The sequence below is a fragment of the Oratosquilla oratoria genome, chromosome 3 (assembly GCF_046742065.1).
Source record: "Oratosquilla oratoria isolate Oo_2021 chromosome 3, ASM4674206v1, whole genome shotgun sequence".
NCBI lineage: Eukaryota > Metazoa > Arthropoda > Malacostraca > Stomatopoda > Squillidae > Oratosquilla > Oratosquilla oratoria.
The window spans coordinates 41,224,636-41,243,407 of NC_134779.1; the positions used below are offsets into that span (position 1 = coordinate 41,224,636).

The 18,772-nt window shown below is 37.2% G+C and overlaps 1 protein-coding gene across 3 annotated transcripts in view; it reads left to right on the forward strand.

The window, feature by feature from the left end:
- The first annotated feature begins 4,510 nt into the window (after positions 1-4,510).
- LOC143022058 (X-ray repair cross-complementing protein 5-like) overlaps positions 4,511-18,772 on the forward strand; it is a 63,377-nt gene continuing 49,115 nt past the window's right edge. Inside the window, exons 1-3 of one of the 3 annotated variants that reach the window (XM_076180008.1) lie at positions 4,511-4,722; positions 17,002-17,255; positions 17,796-18,141. In XM_076180008.1, the coding sequence (XP_076036123.1) occupies positions 17,021-17,255; positions 17,796-18,141 (581 nt within the window). In that variant the 5' untranslated portion in view covers positions 4,511-4,722; positions 17,002-17,020. The remainder of the gene's footprint in view (positions 4,723-17,001; positions 17,256-17,795; positions 18,142-18,772) is intronic. The other 2 variants (XM_076180000.1, XM_076180015.1) reach the window with 2 other exon arrangements.

Below are 18,772 nucleotides of genomic sequence, written 5' to 3' on the forward strand. Positions count from 1 at the left end.
TGTTCCTCTCCTAATCCTCTCAATCAAGATCCTCCCATAAGCCTTCCCAACTACACTTAACAAGCTAATCCCTCTGAAACTACTACATTCACACTTGTCCCCTTTTCCCTTGTAAAGAGGAACTATACAGGCACTTCTCCAGTCCTCCGGTACTCTACCCTCTCTCCAGCAAACATTGAATAACCTCACCAACCAGTCCACCATCACTGTACCTCCCTTTTTCAGACATTCTGCATGGCATCCATCCAGACCAGGTGCCTTACCTGCTTTCATCATCTTAACAACTGCCTTCACCTCATCCTTCCTTATTTCTCCTCCATTCTCCTCACTCATCACTCTCATTTTCTTTGCATTTCCCACTGCAGCTATCTTTCCTTCCCTATCCTCTTTCACATTTAGCAACTCCCTAAAATATTCTGCCCATCTTCCCCTTACTGCCTTCTCTTCCATTATCATCTCTCCATCTGCACCTTTTACCTTTTCTTCTCTACTTGATTCGCCTCCTCTTCCTCTCTTAATTTCTTTCCAAAACATTTTTTTATTACTTTCAACATTTTCTGTCATACTCTTACCCCATTTCACATCTGCTCTCCTCTTTGCCTCCTTTACCTTTTGCTTTACTTCTCTTTTCTTTTCTTTGTACGTCTCATATGACTCCCTCGTCCTCTTTTGTAACCAATCTGTGAATGCTCGCTTCTTCTCTTCTACAACCTTCTTTGTTTCCTCATCCCACCATTCACTACCCTTTCTTCTATTTCCCCCTGTCCTTCTTGTTCCACACACCATCCTTGCACACTTTATGACTCCCTCCTTGAACCATCCCCATTCCTCCTCCACACCCATCCCTGCCCATCCTTTACTCCCTCCCACTCCTCCTTCAGCTTCTTTTCGTACTCCTTCTCCTTTTCCTTTTCATTCAAGGAGTTCACTCTAAGAACCTCCCTACCTTTTGTCCCTTTCCTCTTTCTCCATCTATCCTCCACTCTCAGCTTACCTTCCACCAAAAAATGATCTGATATTCCCCCACCCTCTCCCCTTAGCACATGTACATCCTTAACTCTTCCTATCATAATCCTATTTACCACTACATAATCCATTAGCGCTCTATCTACCACCCTTCCCTCCACCACCCTCTCCCATGTGTACTTATGCTTGACTTTCTTCCGAAACACTGTATTTGCTATCATCAACTCTCTTTCTAGACACATTTCCACCATCAACTCTCCACTACGATTCTTTCCTGGAACTCCACACTTCCCAACCACTCCATCGATTGGACCATTTCCCACCTGTGCATTAAGGTTTCCCAGTACTATTACATTGACATTTCTTCCTAAACCCTCTATGCACTCATTTAAATCTATCCAAAAGGCCTCCCTTTCTTCCACGCTCTTCTCACTGCCAGGCCCATATGCACTTACAAAGACCCACATCTCCTTTCCCAGTTTCACCTTCATCCACATTAACCTTGAGGAAACCTCCTTCCACTCCACTACCTGTTTACCTATCTCCTCACTTACTAGAATAGCCACCCCTTCCCTCCCTCACCCTCTCTTCACTCCTGATAACCTCCCACTTATACTCCCAAACTTACACCCACCCTTCCCTTTCAACTTAGTTTCACTCAAAGCCAACACATCCATCTTTATTCTCACAAACATACTACCTATCTCTTCCCTTTTACTCTCATCTGTACCACATCCACGCACATTAAAAGACCCAAACCTTAGGGTGCTGGTCCGAGGCACTCCAGCACCCCTTATGCCTTCACTTTTATTTTTAGGATATATGCCCCGTGGGGCTACAGGGAGAAGGATGCCTAGTCCCACTCCCCGTTCCTTTCTTCTCGCCTCTTACGATCCAAGTGGGATACTTGGTGGCAGTATTCTTTTCCCCCACCACAGGGAATTCCCCCATCACAGAAAGAGAATACTCAGAGAAATGGTACAGGACAGCAACAAGGAGTTGGGGGACAGCATAACGGAGGGACAGTCGTAGTATAAAAGTGTCATCATTTCTCTATGAACAGAGTTTTCTTCTATCATAGACAAAATGATGTGTGGCTCTGGTCCGTAGGGGCGCCCCATATAGACCCTAAAGTATCGACTGCATGCTACTTTGCCACAATAACAAGCAGCCAATACCCCAGACGGGGTTAATTCTTCCCAAATAATATTAAATCTTATTTATTGATGATCGCTAGAGCCTAGACTATCTCCCACTTTTACGTTACTCGTTAAGTGCTCATTATTAGTTAAGAGTAAGTTCAGAGTATTCTCTCCCCTCGTGGGGTCGGTAACCATGTGTATTAGGAAGTTATCCTGCACCATATCTAAGAAAATTTTCGCTGCCTGATCTCCTACTAAAAATTCCCAGTCAATGTTTCTATAATTAAAATCTCCCATGATCACGACGTTTTTGTACTGGAATGCCCTGCGAATTTCATGAATCAGGGGAACAGTCTGTTCAGTGCTGAGGTTAGGAGGTGTATGTAGGACGCCAATAATAAGTTTCTTATTGCGTACTATCATATTTCTTGGTAGAATTGTTGATAATAGAGTTTATTGTATTTTCAACGAAAAGTGATACACCTCCCCCACTCCTGCCAACCCTGTCCTTGTGAAAAGATTACATCCTTCTATCTCGAATTCCAGAAGGAAATATCTATCAGCCATATTGATCCAGGATTCAGTAATAGCTATAATATCAAATCTCTACGCATGCTTTACCTGACAGCAAATACATTTCTTTTATTGGGCCTCTGCTGTTTGTATAGTGATTTTTTAGTTTATCCTCCCTCCACCTGCTTTGGTGATTCTTTAAAAAGTTCCTCACTGAGCTGTTTCTATTGTCTAATCTATATTCCGATACTCCCCCACTCCCCGACTCCCACGTAACCTACTCGAAAAAACAAAACAAAAAAAATGCAGAATGCCTTCTCGCTCAAAGGATTCAACAAGGAGCTTTATTAAAATTAAAATTAAAATTAAAATTAAAATTAAATCAAATTAAAATTAAAATTAAAATAAAATTAAAATTAAAATTAAAATTAAAATTAAAATTGATTCACAGTCGAGCAACTGATTATCATTATGATAATGATAACACAGGGGAACACTTTTTCAGTAACTTTGAGTTGCATTGGATATTTTAACGGATTTTGAAAGAGTTTTAGGCGCTGATTTCAAATCTGAAATTAGTTTTTCTCTACAAGCTCTAGTTTGTATGCAATTTGAGGTTAATGAAATTGTACATATGTGAACTTGCGTAAACCATGTATAAGCATTTTAACGTCCATATATATAGATAGCTTCTAATATTTTGATCATTCTTCTTTTGTTTCAGTTCAAACATGGCTTCCAGAATGAGACATCATTGCAGAAACAAGCCTGATTCAATCGTCAGAGACGTAACATATCCTCGTTCGTCAAGCGTGCCTACAAGGCATATTTTCATCTTGGAAGCAATGGCCTCATGTTGTGTGCCACAATTGTGAGGGTGGGACAGCCGAGCACGAGACAGACATTGGGTCCAGAAGGACTGGCCTATTCGTGACACCCTTGAAGCAGGCATGCCAAATATCATACAAGACCCAATTGTAAACAGAGATAAGATCATCTTTCCTCCTCTTCACATCAAATTAGGTTTGATGAAACAATTTGTCAAGGCACTGGAAACCGAAGGTGAATGTTTCCAACACATCATCACAGCTTTACCAGGGTTATCATTTGAGAAGATCAAAGCAGGCGTGTTTGATGGCCCACAGATTCGAACCCTAATTCGTGATGATCAGTTTGTTGCTAAGATGACCGCTTTAGAAAGGGCAGCATGGTTATCCTTTGTGGCAGTCGTTCAGAACTCCTTGGAAACAATAAGGCGGAGAACTACAGTGAACTTGTGAACAGAATGCTCCTCGCTTTTCGTGATCTCGGGTGCAACATGAGCATCAAGCTTCATTTTTTGAACAGCCAAATGCAACAAAATGAGTGTTCCCCAGTGAAATCAGTCGCTCGACTGTGAATCAATTTGAAATTAAGACACATGCGCCTGACCATAGTTTCAGATTCGGAGAATTAATGTAGGAATTGTTACATTTGTAAACTAAATGTTGTATTACCGTTGACTTATGTTACAATATATTTTTGTAGAACTTTCACTGTTTCATATTCTTGTTGTCAGTCTCTTTTGTTTTCATTTTTCGTCTTACACGATTTCCATTTATTTTCTTTGGTATTATAAAAAAAAAATTGGTACATATATTTATGTCCTAGGCACACTGTATTATGTCTTCAAAAGGTCAATTTTGACCTTTTTCGGTATGTACATTCCGAAGTCAAAATACAAACTCGTTACGTAGTGCGAAAAAAACATACCTCATTGAGATATGTTAATGTTTATATGTCTGCGTAACCTATCTCCACCTCTGAATTTTGAATTAGCACATAATGAGATATGTAGATTGTGTGTTTTTAATTTAAATGTCCTTTTTCTGCTTTGTCCCATTTTATTCCCTTGCACCAGGATAACGTAAACAACAAAATCAAGTTCGAACGTGAATTGTTGCCCGGGAAATAAGAGGGGAAGACGAAGTGCCAACAGTGGAAGCCTCGTCCGTATATACACCTAGACACACCCAAGTGTGTTCATCAATCAACCATTGTTTCAAGAGTGTAGTAACGAAGAAAGAACCTAGGAGAGATGCCACCTCGCGCGCAACCTGGGGTGAGTTTGTAAAATTTAAAATGATAACTGTGTTGCACGCTTGGAGGGAGAAAACGTACCACTGACTGTCCACTCGTAATAATTTGTAACTGGCTGTTATAACAGCCATTCAGAATTACGTATTCGGTTTATCAGTAGCATTTTTGTTTCAAATTCATTATTGTCATTGTTGCCAACTTGCTACGGTTTTGCAGGCAAATTGATAACCAAAGATATGTAAATTTAACTAATGTAAATGTTACAATGTACAGATGATGGTAGACGTCTATGTCGTTAGAATGTATTTACCCGAGACCTTCGATTACGTTAGGATTGGATGAAATAGGTATTGCTAACAGTCATTAAAGAATATTGTCATACCAGGAAGGATGCAGAAGCTTGAAGGCGGACACTACGTGTTGGCCTGGTGGAGTAAGGCTATTTACCAAACACCATAAAATCAAATTAAATCAAATCAGGAGGGGTATTGGTTCAACAGAGTCTGGCCAAAGGCCCTCTTTACTTGGTACATTAGTGGTATACTGGGTGTCTCCTTAGGGTAACCCTATGTACCTATTTATATATATACATGTACATATTTTTTTTCTCACCAGATGCCAGGTAGTTGATTTCAACTGTCAATCATCATCCTCGTCATCAGTCGCCTCCACTCAACTTGATCTTCGTAAATTTCTTGTTCATTTACTTCTTCCATCATTAAATTTCTTCCTTCCAAGTTCATTTTCACACAGTCAATCCACCTTTTTCTGGGTCTTCCAACTGGCCTCCTTCCTCTACACTGCCATTCCAAATACTTCCTTGGATATCTACTTTCCTCCATTCTCTTCATATGACCAAACCATCTCAAGTTGTTTCTATATGTGATTCCAACTATCGGCTTAACTTTTAGATGTTCAATTATTTTCTTGTTTTAATCCTGTCTCTTCGTGATCCCCATAATTATTCTCAATACCCTCATTTCTGCAGCTCCAATCTTTGATTCCATCTTCCTTGTCATAGTCCAAGTCTCTGACCCATATAGTAAAATTGGTCTAAATATGGTTGTGTACATTATTGTTTTACATTTCAGTGGTGCATTCTTATCTTTGAGCATAGGGTACAGCAGGTTTACATTCCCATTAAACTTTTGAATTCGTCTAGTAATCTCGCTCTCCAGGATGTTATCCTGCATAAATAAAACTCCTAAATAATTAAAGTTGTTCACCTGTTTTAGCTGATTTTCATTTATACTGATATTACATTCTTCTCTATTTCTCCCTACACACATCATCTCAGTTTTCTTCACATTTTATCTTCAATCCTTTCTTTCTTGTTTCTTCTTGCGGTCTATTTTTCGCATCCTGTAACTGAACTTGATTTCCCGTTATTATTGCCACATCTGCATATGCCATCATTATTTTACTATCCTCATTAGTACAAATTTCCCTCATGCACTTATCCATGAATATTATAAGCAGTAATGGGGACAAATTTCCTCCTTGCCGCACTCCTGTCTTCACCTCAAACCACCTACTTTCAGTTTCTCTGTTTTTCACCCTGCTCTTGCTATTTCCATACAGACTTTTCTTAATTCTTATTAATTTTGGTGGTACACTAATACTGATCTATTACTTCCCATAATTTCCTTCTGTCTATTCTGTCAAAAACCTTTTCTAAGTCTATGAATGCCAAATATGTATTTTTATTCCACTCCCATCATTTTTCTAAGATGATCTTCAATGTGAACACTAAATCTGTAGTCCCTCTCCCTGGTCTAAATCCATGTTGCCAGTTTCTCTTCAGTGATGTTTCTCAGTCTTCTTTCCAATATTTTTTTGTATAGTTTCCCCACATGTGATAAAAGTGAAATCCCTATGTAATTTCCGCAGTTTAGTTAATCCCCTTTCTTGAAAATAGGACAGACTAGAGCAGTTTCCCAGTCCTCTGGAACTTTTTCAGATCTCCAAATATGTATGTCAGAAACAAACAATAAGAGTATATAAGGCATAATACATTGATAATTTATCATATTATCAGATGTATTATGCCTTATATACTCTTATTGTTGTTTCTGATTGATACATATTTATTTGATAAGAAATTCAATTTATAAATATTGTGTGTAGTAAACATAATTGGGTATTATTTTAGTTGTGCACATCTACGTGGTATAGCATTAGAAAATTAAATATTTTGTAAATTATAATGAAGTGGCCTTGCTGTGGATGTGCTGTGTCTTGCGACACTGCTTCTGACCCAGGGCAGTGGACAAGGTGCAGGGATGACTCGTCATCCAGGAGGTGCTAAGATGAGAGGGAGGGTGGAGGGGTGTGGAGTATATTCAGGGATGGAATGGGTGGGAATGATTTTATGCCTTTTCCTTTTTGGCTACCTCCCTTGTAAGGGGGAAAAAGCCTTGGTATATGTATGTACAGGAGTCCCTCAAATAACGTGGGGGTTAGGTTCCTGAAATTACCGCGTATAACCAAATCCGCGTATGCTGACTTTCCATATTAAATACCGAGAACCGTATGTATGTGTATGTGTATGTGTACGTGTGTTTGTGTGCGCGCGTGTATGTGGTGTATGTATGTGGCGTTTGTGGAGTATGTATGTGTTTGTGTGTATATACATGTGTGTGTATGTGGCGTATATACATATGTGTGTGTATGTGGCGTATACACGTGTGTATGTGGCGTATGTATGTATGTGTGTGTGTATGTGGCGTATGTATGTGTGTGTGGCGTGTGTGTGTGTGCGTGCGTGCGTGTATGTGTCTGTGTTCACATGTACGAGTAAGCATGTACATGCGTGTGTCTGTGTTCGTATTTGTGTGTACACGCACGCGCATTCACAACATACACTGGTTGTCTAACATGTGTCTACGTGTGCATGTCTACACGTGTGTAAGCGTGTATATGTCTGTTTTTGATCTCCCAAACCACCACTGCCAGTAACAACAAGAACCTCATAAGAGAAATTAAGACATGACAAGCACAGTCATTATCAGACTTATTAGTTGTGTTCCAAACGAAAGAAACGTTACACTTCAACAGGTTAGGGCGGTAAAATTTCACGGTAGCACGGCGCAGGTGGTGGAAGCGACAAGCTAAAGCTTGTTGGCTACCCCCCTACCACCCCCTACTCCCCCTCTCCTCCCCTCCCTCCCTCCTGCATCAGTACCCGTAGGTTGACACGTAACCGCAGGCAGCCACCCACGGCTATCCCCTCCCCCCACACCCTTGTTTGAGCAGTTCCCAGTGTACATAATGACTACATTATATGAGGATCGACTATATATAGTAAAATAGAAAGCCGTCACCACAAATGTTTGCGATGTTGCCGTGTGTGTGCGTATGCGTGCCCGACTCGGCGTGAATTTTAAAACTTCTATACATTTGAGATGGTTTTGAAATAAAATCCGCATATGATTGAATCCGTGTTATTCGAATCCGCATTATTTGAGGGACTCCTGTATGTATGTATAATGCATGAACGTAATATGCAATTTTGGCAGAAATAACAAAAAACTTTGCTACAAGCAAATCTATTAATGAACGAAGCCATTAGGGTACAGTCCAAGTGCCATGTTGGTCTGTCCAGTCCAGTCACTGTTAGTTAGATGATGGCTTTCACACTTTGGACTGAGTGTTCTCCAACTCCAGGCGACATTAATAAGCACTGTTACAAAGACAATAGGGCTTCCTTGGACTTTGAGAGAACACGGGGTTCTGCCATTGTCTATTAATTGCCTGAGGTGCAATAATAATCAGGCCATCAGAATCTGTGACGATGATGACAACCCGGATGGTCTTTAGAATTTTAGGTACCGAATTGATATGTATAGGTTAAGTTAGAATAGAGGACTTTATCATCCTTTTATTTCTTCAACCTCAGTATCTATCAAAACAAATATGGCATATCATTCAACTGCCGTGACTTCGTTCGTTAGTAAATCTGTTTTAGCCACTTTTTTGGTATTTATTTTCACCAAGAAAATCGCATATTACGTTCATGTATTATAATTTACAAAATTAATAATTAATCTTCTATTGCTATATTGTGTAGTTGTGCACAACTAAAAATTTACCCATAATTGTGATTGTTACTTTGGAGCTATGCGAAAACCCAGGTACATTGGGGAACATTAGGTGTTTCCTTGGAGACCTAATGTATCTATTTATCATGTTAATATCAGATATATTATGGCTTTATATTTTTGTTTCTGATTGCTAAATATGTATTGACTATAAAAATTTCAACTTGAATATGTAGTAAACAAAATTGTGATCAATTGTTGCCTGATGTACCCAGCTGAGAAGTAGGCAATCAAACACAATTATGTTTACTACATATATATAAGTTGATTTATATATATATATATATGTATATATATACACAGGTAGTCGTCGACTTATGACCTATGCGACTTACGACTGATCGACTTTACGACCACAAGATAGTGCAATGATATTTAACATTTAATAGAGTAATAGAATTGCAATGTTATGCCTGGCAGTGCAGTACAATTACTTTGCACGCCGCGAGACGCGAGTACGATGGTTTTGGCAGGTTACCGGCAGCGTCAGCTTCCCTCTCATTCAGGAGCATGTGGTATTTCTGACTTCATTCATGACAAGGATTATATCTTTAATTTTTTTGTGCTTGAAACCCCCATGAAGATGTCTAAAAGAAAATTATCTTTCGATATTTCCAAGCCTGCCAAGAAACAAAGAAAGGTTATTGATCTTGACACGAAAATGAAAGTGATAAAACATTATGAAGGAGGGAAGAAAGTTAATGTGATAGTATGTGAACTTCAGTTATCACATTCTACAGTGTCGATAATTTTAAAAGACAAAGAGAGGATCTCAATTTTGCCTTGGATTTTATATTTTAATATGTTTTGCAATTAATAAAATGTAACAGTAAAACTTTTTTATGCCTAGTCTGTTGTTGATAACAATATGTTTGGTACAGCATTTTGTATTTTTATGTTTTGCAATATTTTCGGTACAGTACGTAAACGAAAAGAATGTTTTGAAATATTTTTTTCCTAATTTTGCCTTGCATGATGTATTTTTATGTTTTGCAATTAATAAAATATAACAGTAAATTTTGTTAGCGTAGTCTGTTGTCGATAACAATATTTTCGGTACAGTACGTAAACGAAAAGAATGTGTATTGAAATAATGTTTTTCCTAATTTTGCCTTGCATTTAGTATTTTTAGTTTTTTGCAATTAATAAGATGTAAATTATACAGTACAATGATTTTAATTTAACCAACAAAATAGTATTTGTAGGTCAAAGATGACGGGACTTTATTCAGTATGCGTAGGCCTAGGCTACATTTTCCTAACGACAATTATAAAAAGAATAATGAATATTAAACAACGTAGCTCAAAGATGATAAGATTTTATTCAGTATTCATACGTTTCCTAAAGAAATTCTGATGATAGAATAATAAAAATGTAAAAAAATACAGTATTAGATATCATAGGTCAAAGATGATAGGATTTTATTCAGTATGCTACGTTTCTCAAAGAAAATCAGATAAAATTATAAAAAAGGTTTAAAAAATACTATACAACATAGTTCAAAGATGCTAAGATTATTTCAGTATGCTAAATATAGAATATACATGTATACAGTAACAAAAATAATATTTAAAGGGTAATATATACTGTATATATATAAATTCCGACTTGCGTCCAGATCGACTTACGACCTATCTGTCGGAACCGAACTCGGTCGTAAGTCGATGACTACCTGTATATATATATATATATATATATATATATATATATAAAGTAAATAAATGGATATCAATCAGAAACAACAATAAGAGAATCTAAGGCATAATACATCTGATATAAATACCGTAGGTACGTAGGGTTCACCTAAGAAACACCCAATGTACCAGATAAAGAGAGCCTTTTCCCTGACTTTATTCAACATGATATCTGTCATATTACCCAAAAATATAAATGATGCTACTAACAGAATATCACTGTTACTATATTGTTTTGTGCTTTATTTCATTGTAATTTTTGGTTAGGATAGGTATTGTTAAATATTGGTTAGGAATTACAAAATACCAACATCAGTACTGACAGTTTTCCAAACAATTCACTCCAAGGAACTACAACTACATGGTTCTCCTAATGATAGGTCACTCTTGTTAACTGAATACAGTCTAGTTATTGAGAAATTACAATATCAGTGATTTTAAATTAGGAAGTAACAATGTGCACATTGTAGTCACATTGTGCATGAGTTCCATTGGCATTGTCAAGAATTATGTAAAACTAATTACGACTATGTTGATATAAGAAAGTTTCCTGGTACTTCCTTGATTTTGGAAATATATTTATCTTGTGATGTTAACATAAACATGGCAGTTGGTGCACCAAGCATGGTACAGTTAGCTATGAGCACTGGATCCAGTACTGTTCTTTCAGCAATGGTTGTTGATTTTCCTTTTATTCTTGCTGTTGTTGGGCTGTTTGGATTCACCTTTCTAGCATCTTTATGGTAGTGGAGGTACCAGAACAAAACTGATTAAGTAAAGGGTAGAACTAGCACACCTAAGCAGTATATTAATGAAATGTATATATATATATATATATATATATATATATATTAATTTTATAAATTAGGATTCATCAGTTTAATATGTTTTTCTTGGCAGAAATCAATGACAATTTTTTGCTAAAAGCTTTGAGATGTCATGTTTGTTTTCTTTTGTTGTGGATGATGAATAAATGGAAATCTAATTAGTTAGTCTAGTCTAGTCAAATGACCCCTAGGGATGCTAAATGCATACCCTATAGGAGGTTAGATTATACTAGATCATTATATAACAAAAATATGGTGTCTCGAAGCTCACTGATGTCTAAGTGTATCACTTATAGCAACTTTTTTTTTTTTTTATTGATTTCCATCAACAAAAATGTGTATTACATTGATGCATTTTAATTTACAAATTTAATATTTAATTTTCTGTTCATAAATCGCTTAGATGTACACTTCATGAGATTTACCCAGTTCTGTGCTGGATGGCATTATTTCCTCTATTTATGCTACCATTTGGCCATTTTATTCCTCTGAGATACTCTGAGTATCAGAGGCAGTAAGGGACACTGTGCATATTTACCTAGTTTTACCTAGTTGTATTTTGCGGGAAGGGGAGCTATGCTCGTGATGTCCCGCCATTGTATCTCGCAGTGTCTAGTTTGTTTTTAAACTCATGAATGGTTTTTGCGCATACTATTTCATTATCCAGTTTGTTCCAAGTGTCCAAAACTCTATGTGGAAAACTGTTTTTCTTCAGTTCTCTTCTATAGCTATGTTTTTTTATTTTCTTTCCATGTCCTCTTGTGTTTCTTTTGTCCCAGTTAAGTAAGTTCTCTCTATCAAGTATCTCTGTGCCATTCATGATTCTGTAGATGGTCAATAGGTCACCTCTCTCTCCTCTTTGCTCCAGTGTCAGTAACTCCAGTTTAGCCAATCTCTCCTCGTATGATAGGTTTGCAAGTGCAGGTGCCATTTTTGTAGCTGCTCTTTGGATTCTTTCTATTTTCTTTATATTCTTTTTGGTACTGGGGGACCACAATGTCGCCGCATACTCTAATCTAGGCCTTATCAATGTAACCAATATTTTTTTTATCATGTCTTCGTCCAAGTATGTAAATGCCACTTTTATTGATCTTAGCAAGTTGTAAGTCTCCCCGGCAATTTTGTTAATCTGTATATCATAGGACAAGTCGTTCGTGATAATTACACCCAAATCTTTGGTTACATGTGTATGCATGGAAGCACATGTTTTGGTGCTGTGAATCATAGAACTATTATGATATTACAGCGTTCTGGTCACTGATGGTGATAGATTACTTTGAGAAAAGAGATTTCCTAATTAAAGATGGGAGTGCTTCAAGAGGCCATGGGATAAGAAATACCACATTATGAAAGGATGTGAAGAAATAAAGTTTTCTATATAAATGCATAAATATGTGTAATAGCTTAGAAGGTGATATAGCCCAAGCTTGAACAAAACATGAGTTCAAATCTAAATATAATAATTGGAAGCCAAGGTTATAGAATAAGTTGGAACTGTACATAAATTTGAGTCTAGTTATGTTAGAAAATTAGAGAATAGAAGATGGGACCCAGTGAGTGTTCCTCCTTTCCTGTATACCACAATTAGGTAAATACCTTCTGGGAATTGATCATTCATTTCCAATATTCCATAAAAAAAAATAAAGGCTATAATATATTATTCATGGTCATGTTAGAATAGCCTTTTTTATTTTATTCATTTATTTATTTATTTAAGAGATCACTTCAGAATGGCTGTATGAACATGTATGGCTCAAATATTTGTAAGTTGGATACACTGGCAAAGGACACATTGATCACACAAGGGAGTAGAAGTATCTTCTCAAACTGAAAGATGTGGAGTTAGTGCTGTCACTACAACCAACCCAGTTCAGTATTGACAAAGTTTGGAACTGGTCTTGAGATCTACAAAGATTTTGAAAAGAGTAGATTCTGCTAGATAGTAATATTTTTCTTCGATTATGTGTGGCTCTTATGCTATAGTCCTTGTTTCAAGATCTTTTTCCTTCTTTTTGTTCAGTTATACTACTGTCATTGTCTACTCTAGTCTTTACTTCAAGAAGAATCAGAAAGAATTTGGCTTTGTTTGATAACCATAAAAGATATACTGAAGACATTTTATATGTCACAGGAAAGTTTGCAATCTTAAGTATGTGGGCAGGGTGTGTCATTAACAAATTCTAGGTTGCAAATTTTTCTTTACTGAACTATTTGAATTAGTTTAATATATTGAGCTTGTACTGTAACTATATCATTGGTGAATCTTGGATTATTCTAATGTTCCCCTTGTATTTCTCACTTCATTCTGTTTTCTTATTAAGAATAGCTTCTGAACATGCTGTGAAGAATTTTGTGAAATAGTCACTCTTACCCTCCCCACAATTTTGTTGTTTTCTTAATAGCTTTTGTGGAGTTTGTCACATAACCATTTTTGTGGATGGTAGTAACAAGCTTTGACAGAGTCTGACAGACCATTTGCGGATTTAATACAAAGTCCCATCAGTGGTACCCTGTGATTCTTTAAAGGCACTTGATAACAAAAGTTCTGATATGCCTCTTCTAGTTATCATTCAGTGCCTCTGTCTCAACTGTACAGTATGACAGGAAGCACAAGCAACTTGAAGTTTCAGATCTTTGTTTTGCTGCATAAGTGTAAATAATGCCATACTCAGATTGAGTGAGCCCATGATTCCATGGGTCATGCCAGTCCTTTGAACGACTTCCAGGTATGACCCATCACTTAATCAGGTATGTCAGCAATACAAAATTGTAAGAAATACGTACACTAGGATTCATTATGAGTAATAAGATTGTAAGTGGATGGTGTAGGAAACTGAGAAGGCACTATACATATTATACATGTACCAAGGAGGCCCTTTATCCCATATAAGGGAAGGCTTAGATAAGGCATAGACCCACACTTCATCCATCCCACTCCCATCCGAACCCGTGTGTTGTCCATTTTATCTCGGCTCCTTGTAGATGAAGAGTCATTACTGTTCCCTACCCACAGCTTGGATCATAAGCAATGACACATGATCCAAGACACATCACCTCTACACCAAGGCCTGACATCTGGAACTAGTTAACAGAACAGACGAAAAGAAATCCCTTCAGGTTGTGTCAGTTTATCATCTATTGACAACCATTATCCATTTATGCTTATCTCTTCCCCTCTACTGTCCCTGCTTGATGGGCACCCTTATACCCATGAATGTATTACGAAAAAAGTTAATGTAAAATACAAGATACAGACAAAATGTTTTTTCCCTCCTCCAATTCCAAGTATTACACCAGTGAATAGTGCCAAGGTAGATGAGGTACCATATCTTTGTCTTTAACCATATTCTTGTGGTTAGACAATGTCCCAATGTGATGTGTATAGTACGGTTGCTTTATTGTAAAAGATATTATATATGTATACACACACACACATATATATATATATATAAGAACACGGGTACGTGTGTTCACTTATGCAAAGTGATCTGCTTTGCATATATATATATATATATATATATATATATATGATACATCTTGTGTGTCAATTGTAATGGTATTGGAACCAGTGTGAAAGTTGCTTATGTCAGGAACTATCAAAATAAGATGGTTACATATCTCCAGACAATGAAAGAGTAATTATCCTAAACATACTTTATTACAAAAAACTTTGTGCATGGAAATTACTATAGATGAGATATGGTGGTAAGGCATGTCAGGATACTATTTTTACAGTGGGAAAAATACAAGTAAAACATAATGGAAAATAACCAGTGGTTTAGACTGCCAAGAATGGGACCTAATGGTTGTTAAAAAATTTCCGTACTGGGTAGTACTTTGGTTTTGTTCTGGTTGGTGCTGGGCCATTTTACATGTCTCTGTGGCTCTCATGGTTAGTAAAGAGTGCATCAGTTATCTTGGTACAAGGCGGCAATTTTGCTTTTGTTCTGGCTCTTGCCAGGCTAATTTATATATTCCTGTGATACTCACTCAGTCATGGAATTGAGAATGAACAGAACAATAGACAAGCAAATATTTTGGTCAGTCAACCTGTAGCTATGGATATCTTGATCAGGAGATATGTGGGCTTCAGAAATCCGGCCACATCCGCTGAGTTATGGATCAATTAGGGAAGAAACTTTGTAATGTTGTCTGAGATGGGGAAATGTAAGGCACTGAAAAATATGCTCTGTATTCTGTATGGTGACTGCTCTTGGGGCAAGTGCTATTTATTTTCATAACAGTTCTTTGTTAGTGTTTGTTCTGGGTGGTGACCTGAGTGTGAGCGGGGTAATATTGTCTTGGGAATCTTTTGAGGGTAATCTGATTTATTGCAAAGTTTGTCTTAAGAATAGTGGTTACTTTGTGATCTGTTTTTACAAAGGATTACAAAGGCGGAGCATGCCGACAGGAGACCTTTTGATCCATATCTAGGTCGGATGCAAAAAAAAATATATATATATATATATATATCATATTAATAATAAATTAAAACTATAATAATGTAAAAATAACAAATAAAATACATAAATAAATGCATAGGTATAGTTGAATAACAAACAAACAGGTAAATAGTAAATGATTATAAATTGACATATAACTAATAATAAATGAAAATCAGACAGACAAATTATAACAAAACAAAAACAAATAATATAACATAAATTATAATCATTACAGCATGTATATGTGCATCTGTTTGTATATGTGCAATCTGATGTGATTGGTGGGTTAAGTTGGCATTAAGGGAGGCTTTTTTTTTAGTTCATAGCTAGCAATTGTTTTAGTGTAGCCTGTTCTTATTTGTTGGCTGTGTTTCATACTGTCAGTGGGATTTTGCAGTTGTTACTGTGGGAAACCGATTTATGGGTACATATGTGTGGTTCATACAAGTTATTTGTATATAGTTATGAGTTGGGGTCCCATTGGTTGGTACAACCTGTAGGTGGTGATCAGACAAGATGGAGTTCATACTTTCATAAGGGCATTGGACAGCTGGCAACTGCTCTCCTCCTGCCACTACAAGCCAGTGACATAGGAACAGTGCCACAGTAATACAACACAGATAATGGTCCAAGGTCTTTCGCAGAGAGATATGGACGACAGGCTGAGAACTGTAACCAACTGCAATGGAGCTGTGGGGTCTCCAGTCAGTGAAATTTGAGGTGGAAAATCTATATGTTGTCAGAATCCTGTGTTTACCTCTGTCATGAGATTTCTTGTGTATTGAGCAAAAGTTGTGTGTCATGTGAAGCCTTATATTGTAGGGTTTTATTTAGTGGAAGGGAGCTAGCTGTTCAGGAAGAGAGTAAGGGTGTTTCCTTGATATCTGGTTGTAGTGAATGAGCAGTGTTACAGAAGATTTTTAAGGGGATACTGACCTCTTGTGTTCTTGTCACCCAATTTTCTATCTTTGAGGTGTGCAGTAGTCCCTCCCATATCTGAATTATTTGGGTCACAGGATGTTCTGGTTCGGGGAGTATTTGAATGTGTATACAGTACACATAATTCATGTTCAGACATGGGAGGAATTACTGTTTTTATGTATTCTTGGTAGTTATCTTATAGTTGTGGTATTAGTGCAAAAATTTTGGGGTCATCTGTGTGAGTGCCTTGATATTTTGGGTTTGGGCAGGGGAGGTCGTGTGTGAAAAGCTTGGTGACAATATTGTTTCATCAGGAATAGAGAACAACCAATCATGGACAAACTGGACAGTTGTCTGGGCCCCATAAGTACTGTAATGCAAAACCAGTCAGACAATTACTTCGTCATGGACAGAAGAAACAACGAAATTGAACTACGAGGACGGATCATTGGCCTACGAAATGAAGGTTTAAGTATTCGGGCCATTGCCAGTGAGTTGAGTATATCAACTAGGACTGTAGCAAAGTGGATAAGGAGGTGGCAACAATCTGGAAATTTGACTAATCAGGGTAAGTAGTTTCATGGTTAACTTTTTGTGAAACCTACAATTCTTTTTGAAATATGCATATACATTATCTGATGATTATATGATATAAACACAACATAAGGGAATACTGCATGAAGAGTAAGAACTAGGGTGTCATTCTTCTGAAGAACTTTATCAAGCCCCGGATTCCATTTATCCAATAGATATAGAGGGATGCCTCAAATTATGTTTTAATCACCCCTTCCACCCTAAAAGACATCACATGAATGGCATTAATGGTAAGGAAGTTTTGCAGTTCCCTGGGCCCTCCCATGATGAGTGGCATTTTCCTTAGATCCTGGTCACCACCAAATTATTTTATCTTTGTATTGAGTATTAAGCCTCCTACACCTTCAGATACTCCCATGCCACTCCAAACTAAACCCCTTTTTGACAAATAACACAACTCCACATAACACTAACTGGTTTTAGCTACTCATGTAAAGGAGTTGGAGAAATGATTATTAAGAAATCAATATACCTGCAAGAATTTGGTATAACATGAGCAAATAATATTCCACAGTAAAGCGGCCACGTTCTCGAGTGACAACGCGTCAACTCGACGAAATGATAATTCGTGCGGCAGAGGAATCCCCACTAACAAATGCAGTGGAACTCCAGGAAAGACTTGGCCTGGCAGTGTCGGTATCTACAATCCGAAGGCGGCTTCTGGAAGCAAGAGTACGTCACAGTATTCCTGCAAAAAAGGAGCCTCTCCCAGACACACAGCATTCTGCCATGCTGGAATTAGCCCGCCAACATGTGAACCAAGGACTAGACTTTTGGTCGCAAGTTGTTTTCCCTAGTAATCAGACTACCCAATTTTCTGGCCATAGCCAGGTTCCTCAGTGGAATAGAAATGACACGGGGTAAGACAATGGGTATTATGTTAATGTCTGAACTCGCAACTCTGCCATTGGTTTTCATGGGATATTTCATTGCTGCAATATGAGATTCTCAACATAGGAATTACTAACTCATTGTTTTACTGTGAATTAGGCTCCTTTATTCAGTAGTTGTAAGTTGTTAAGCATTTCTCAAATAAAAATACACCCCTCCCTCGATTTAAGAACGCTCCATATACAAATTTTTGCTATAAAGAAAGAAAAATTGTCCCAAAAATCGAAATACAAACTAAAAATTTGACATAATGCATAAAATCCTGTTGAAAAAAATTAATGTATTTTGAAATCATAAATGTTAAAAAAAAACTGCTATATGTCCAGGTAAAAATAAAATAAAAGTGAAAATAGATATGTACTGAGAACCAACTGCCCAGTTTGTTATTGTTTTCAAAACAACGCCGTGTACTGCTTGGTCTACTCACTCGGTCTCGGTTAGTCGTGGATTATTAGCATTACTTCAAATGACATTGTGCCTCCTAAGTGTTATTTGCATATTAATATTTTATGTGTCTGTATGTAATTAGCAGAGAGCAGTATTCAAGATTATGCATATTTAATGTTGTGATGACTTTATAGGGACATGAAATTTGTTTGT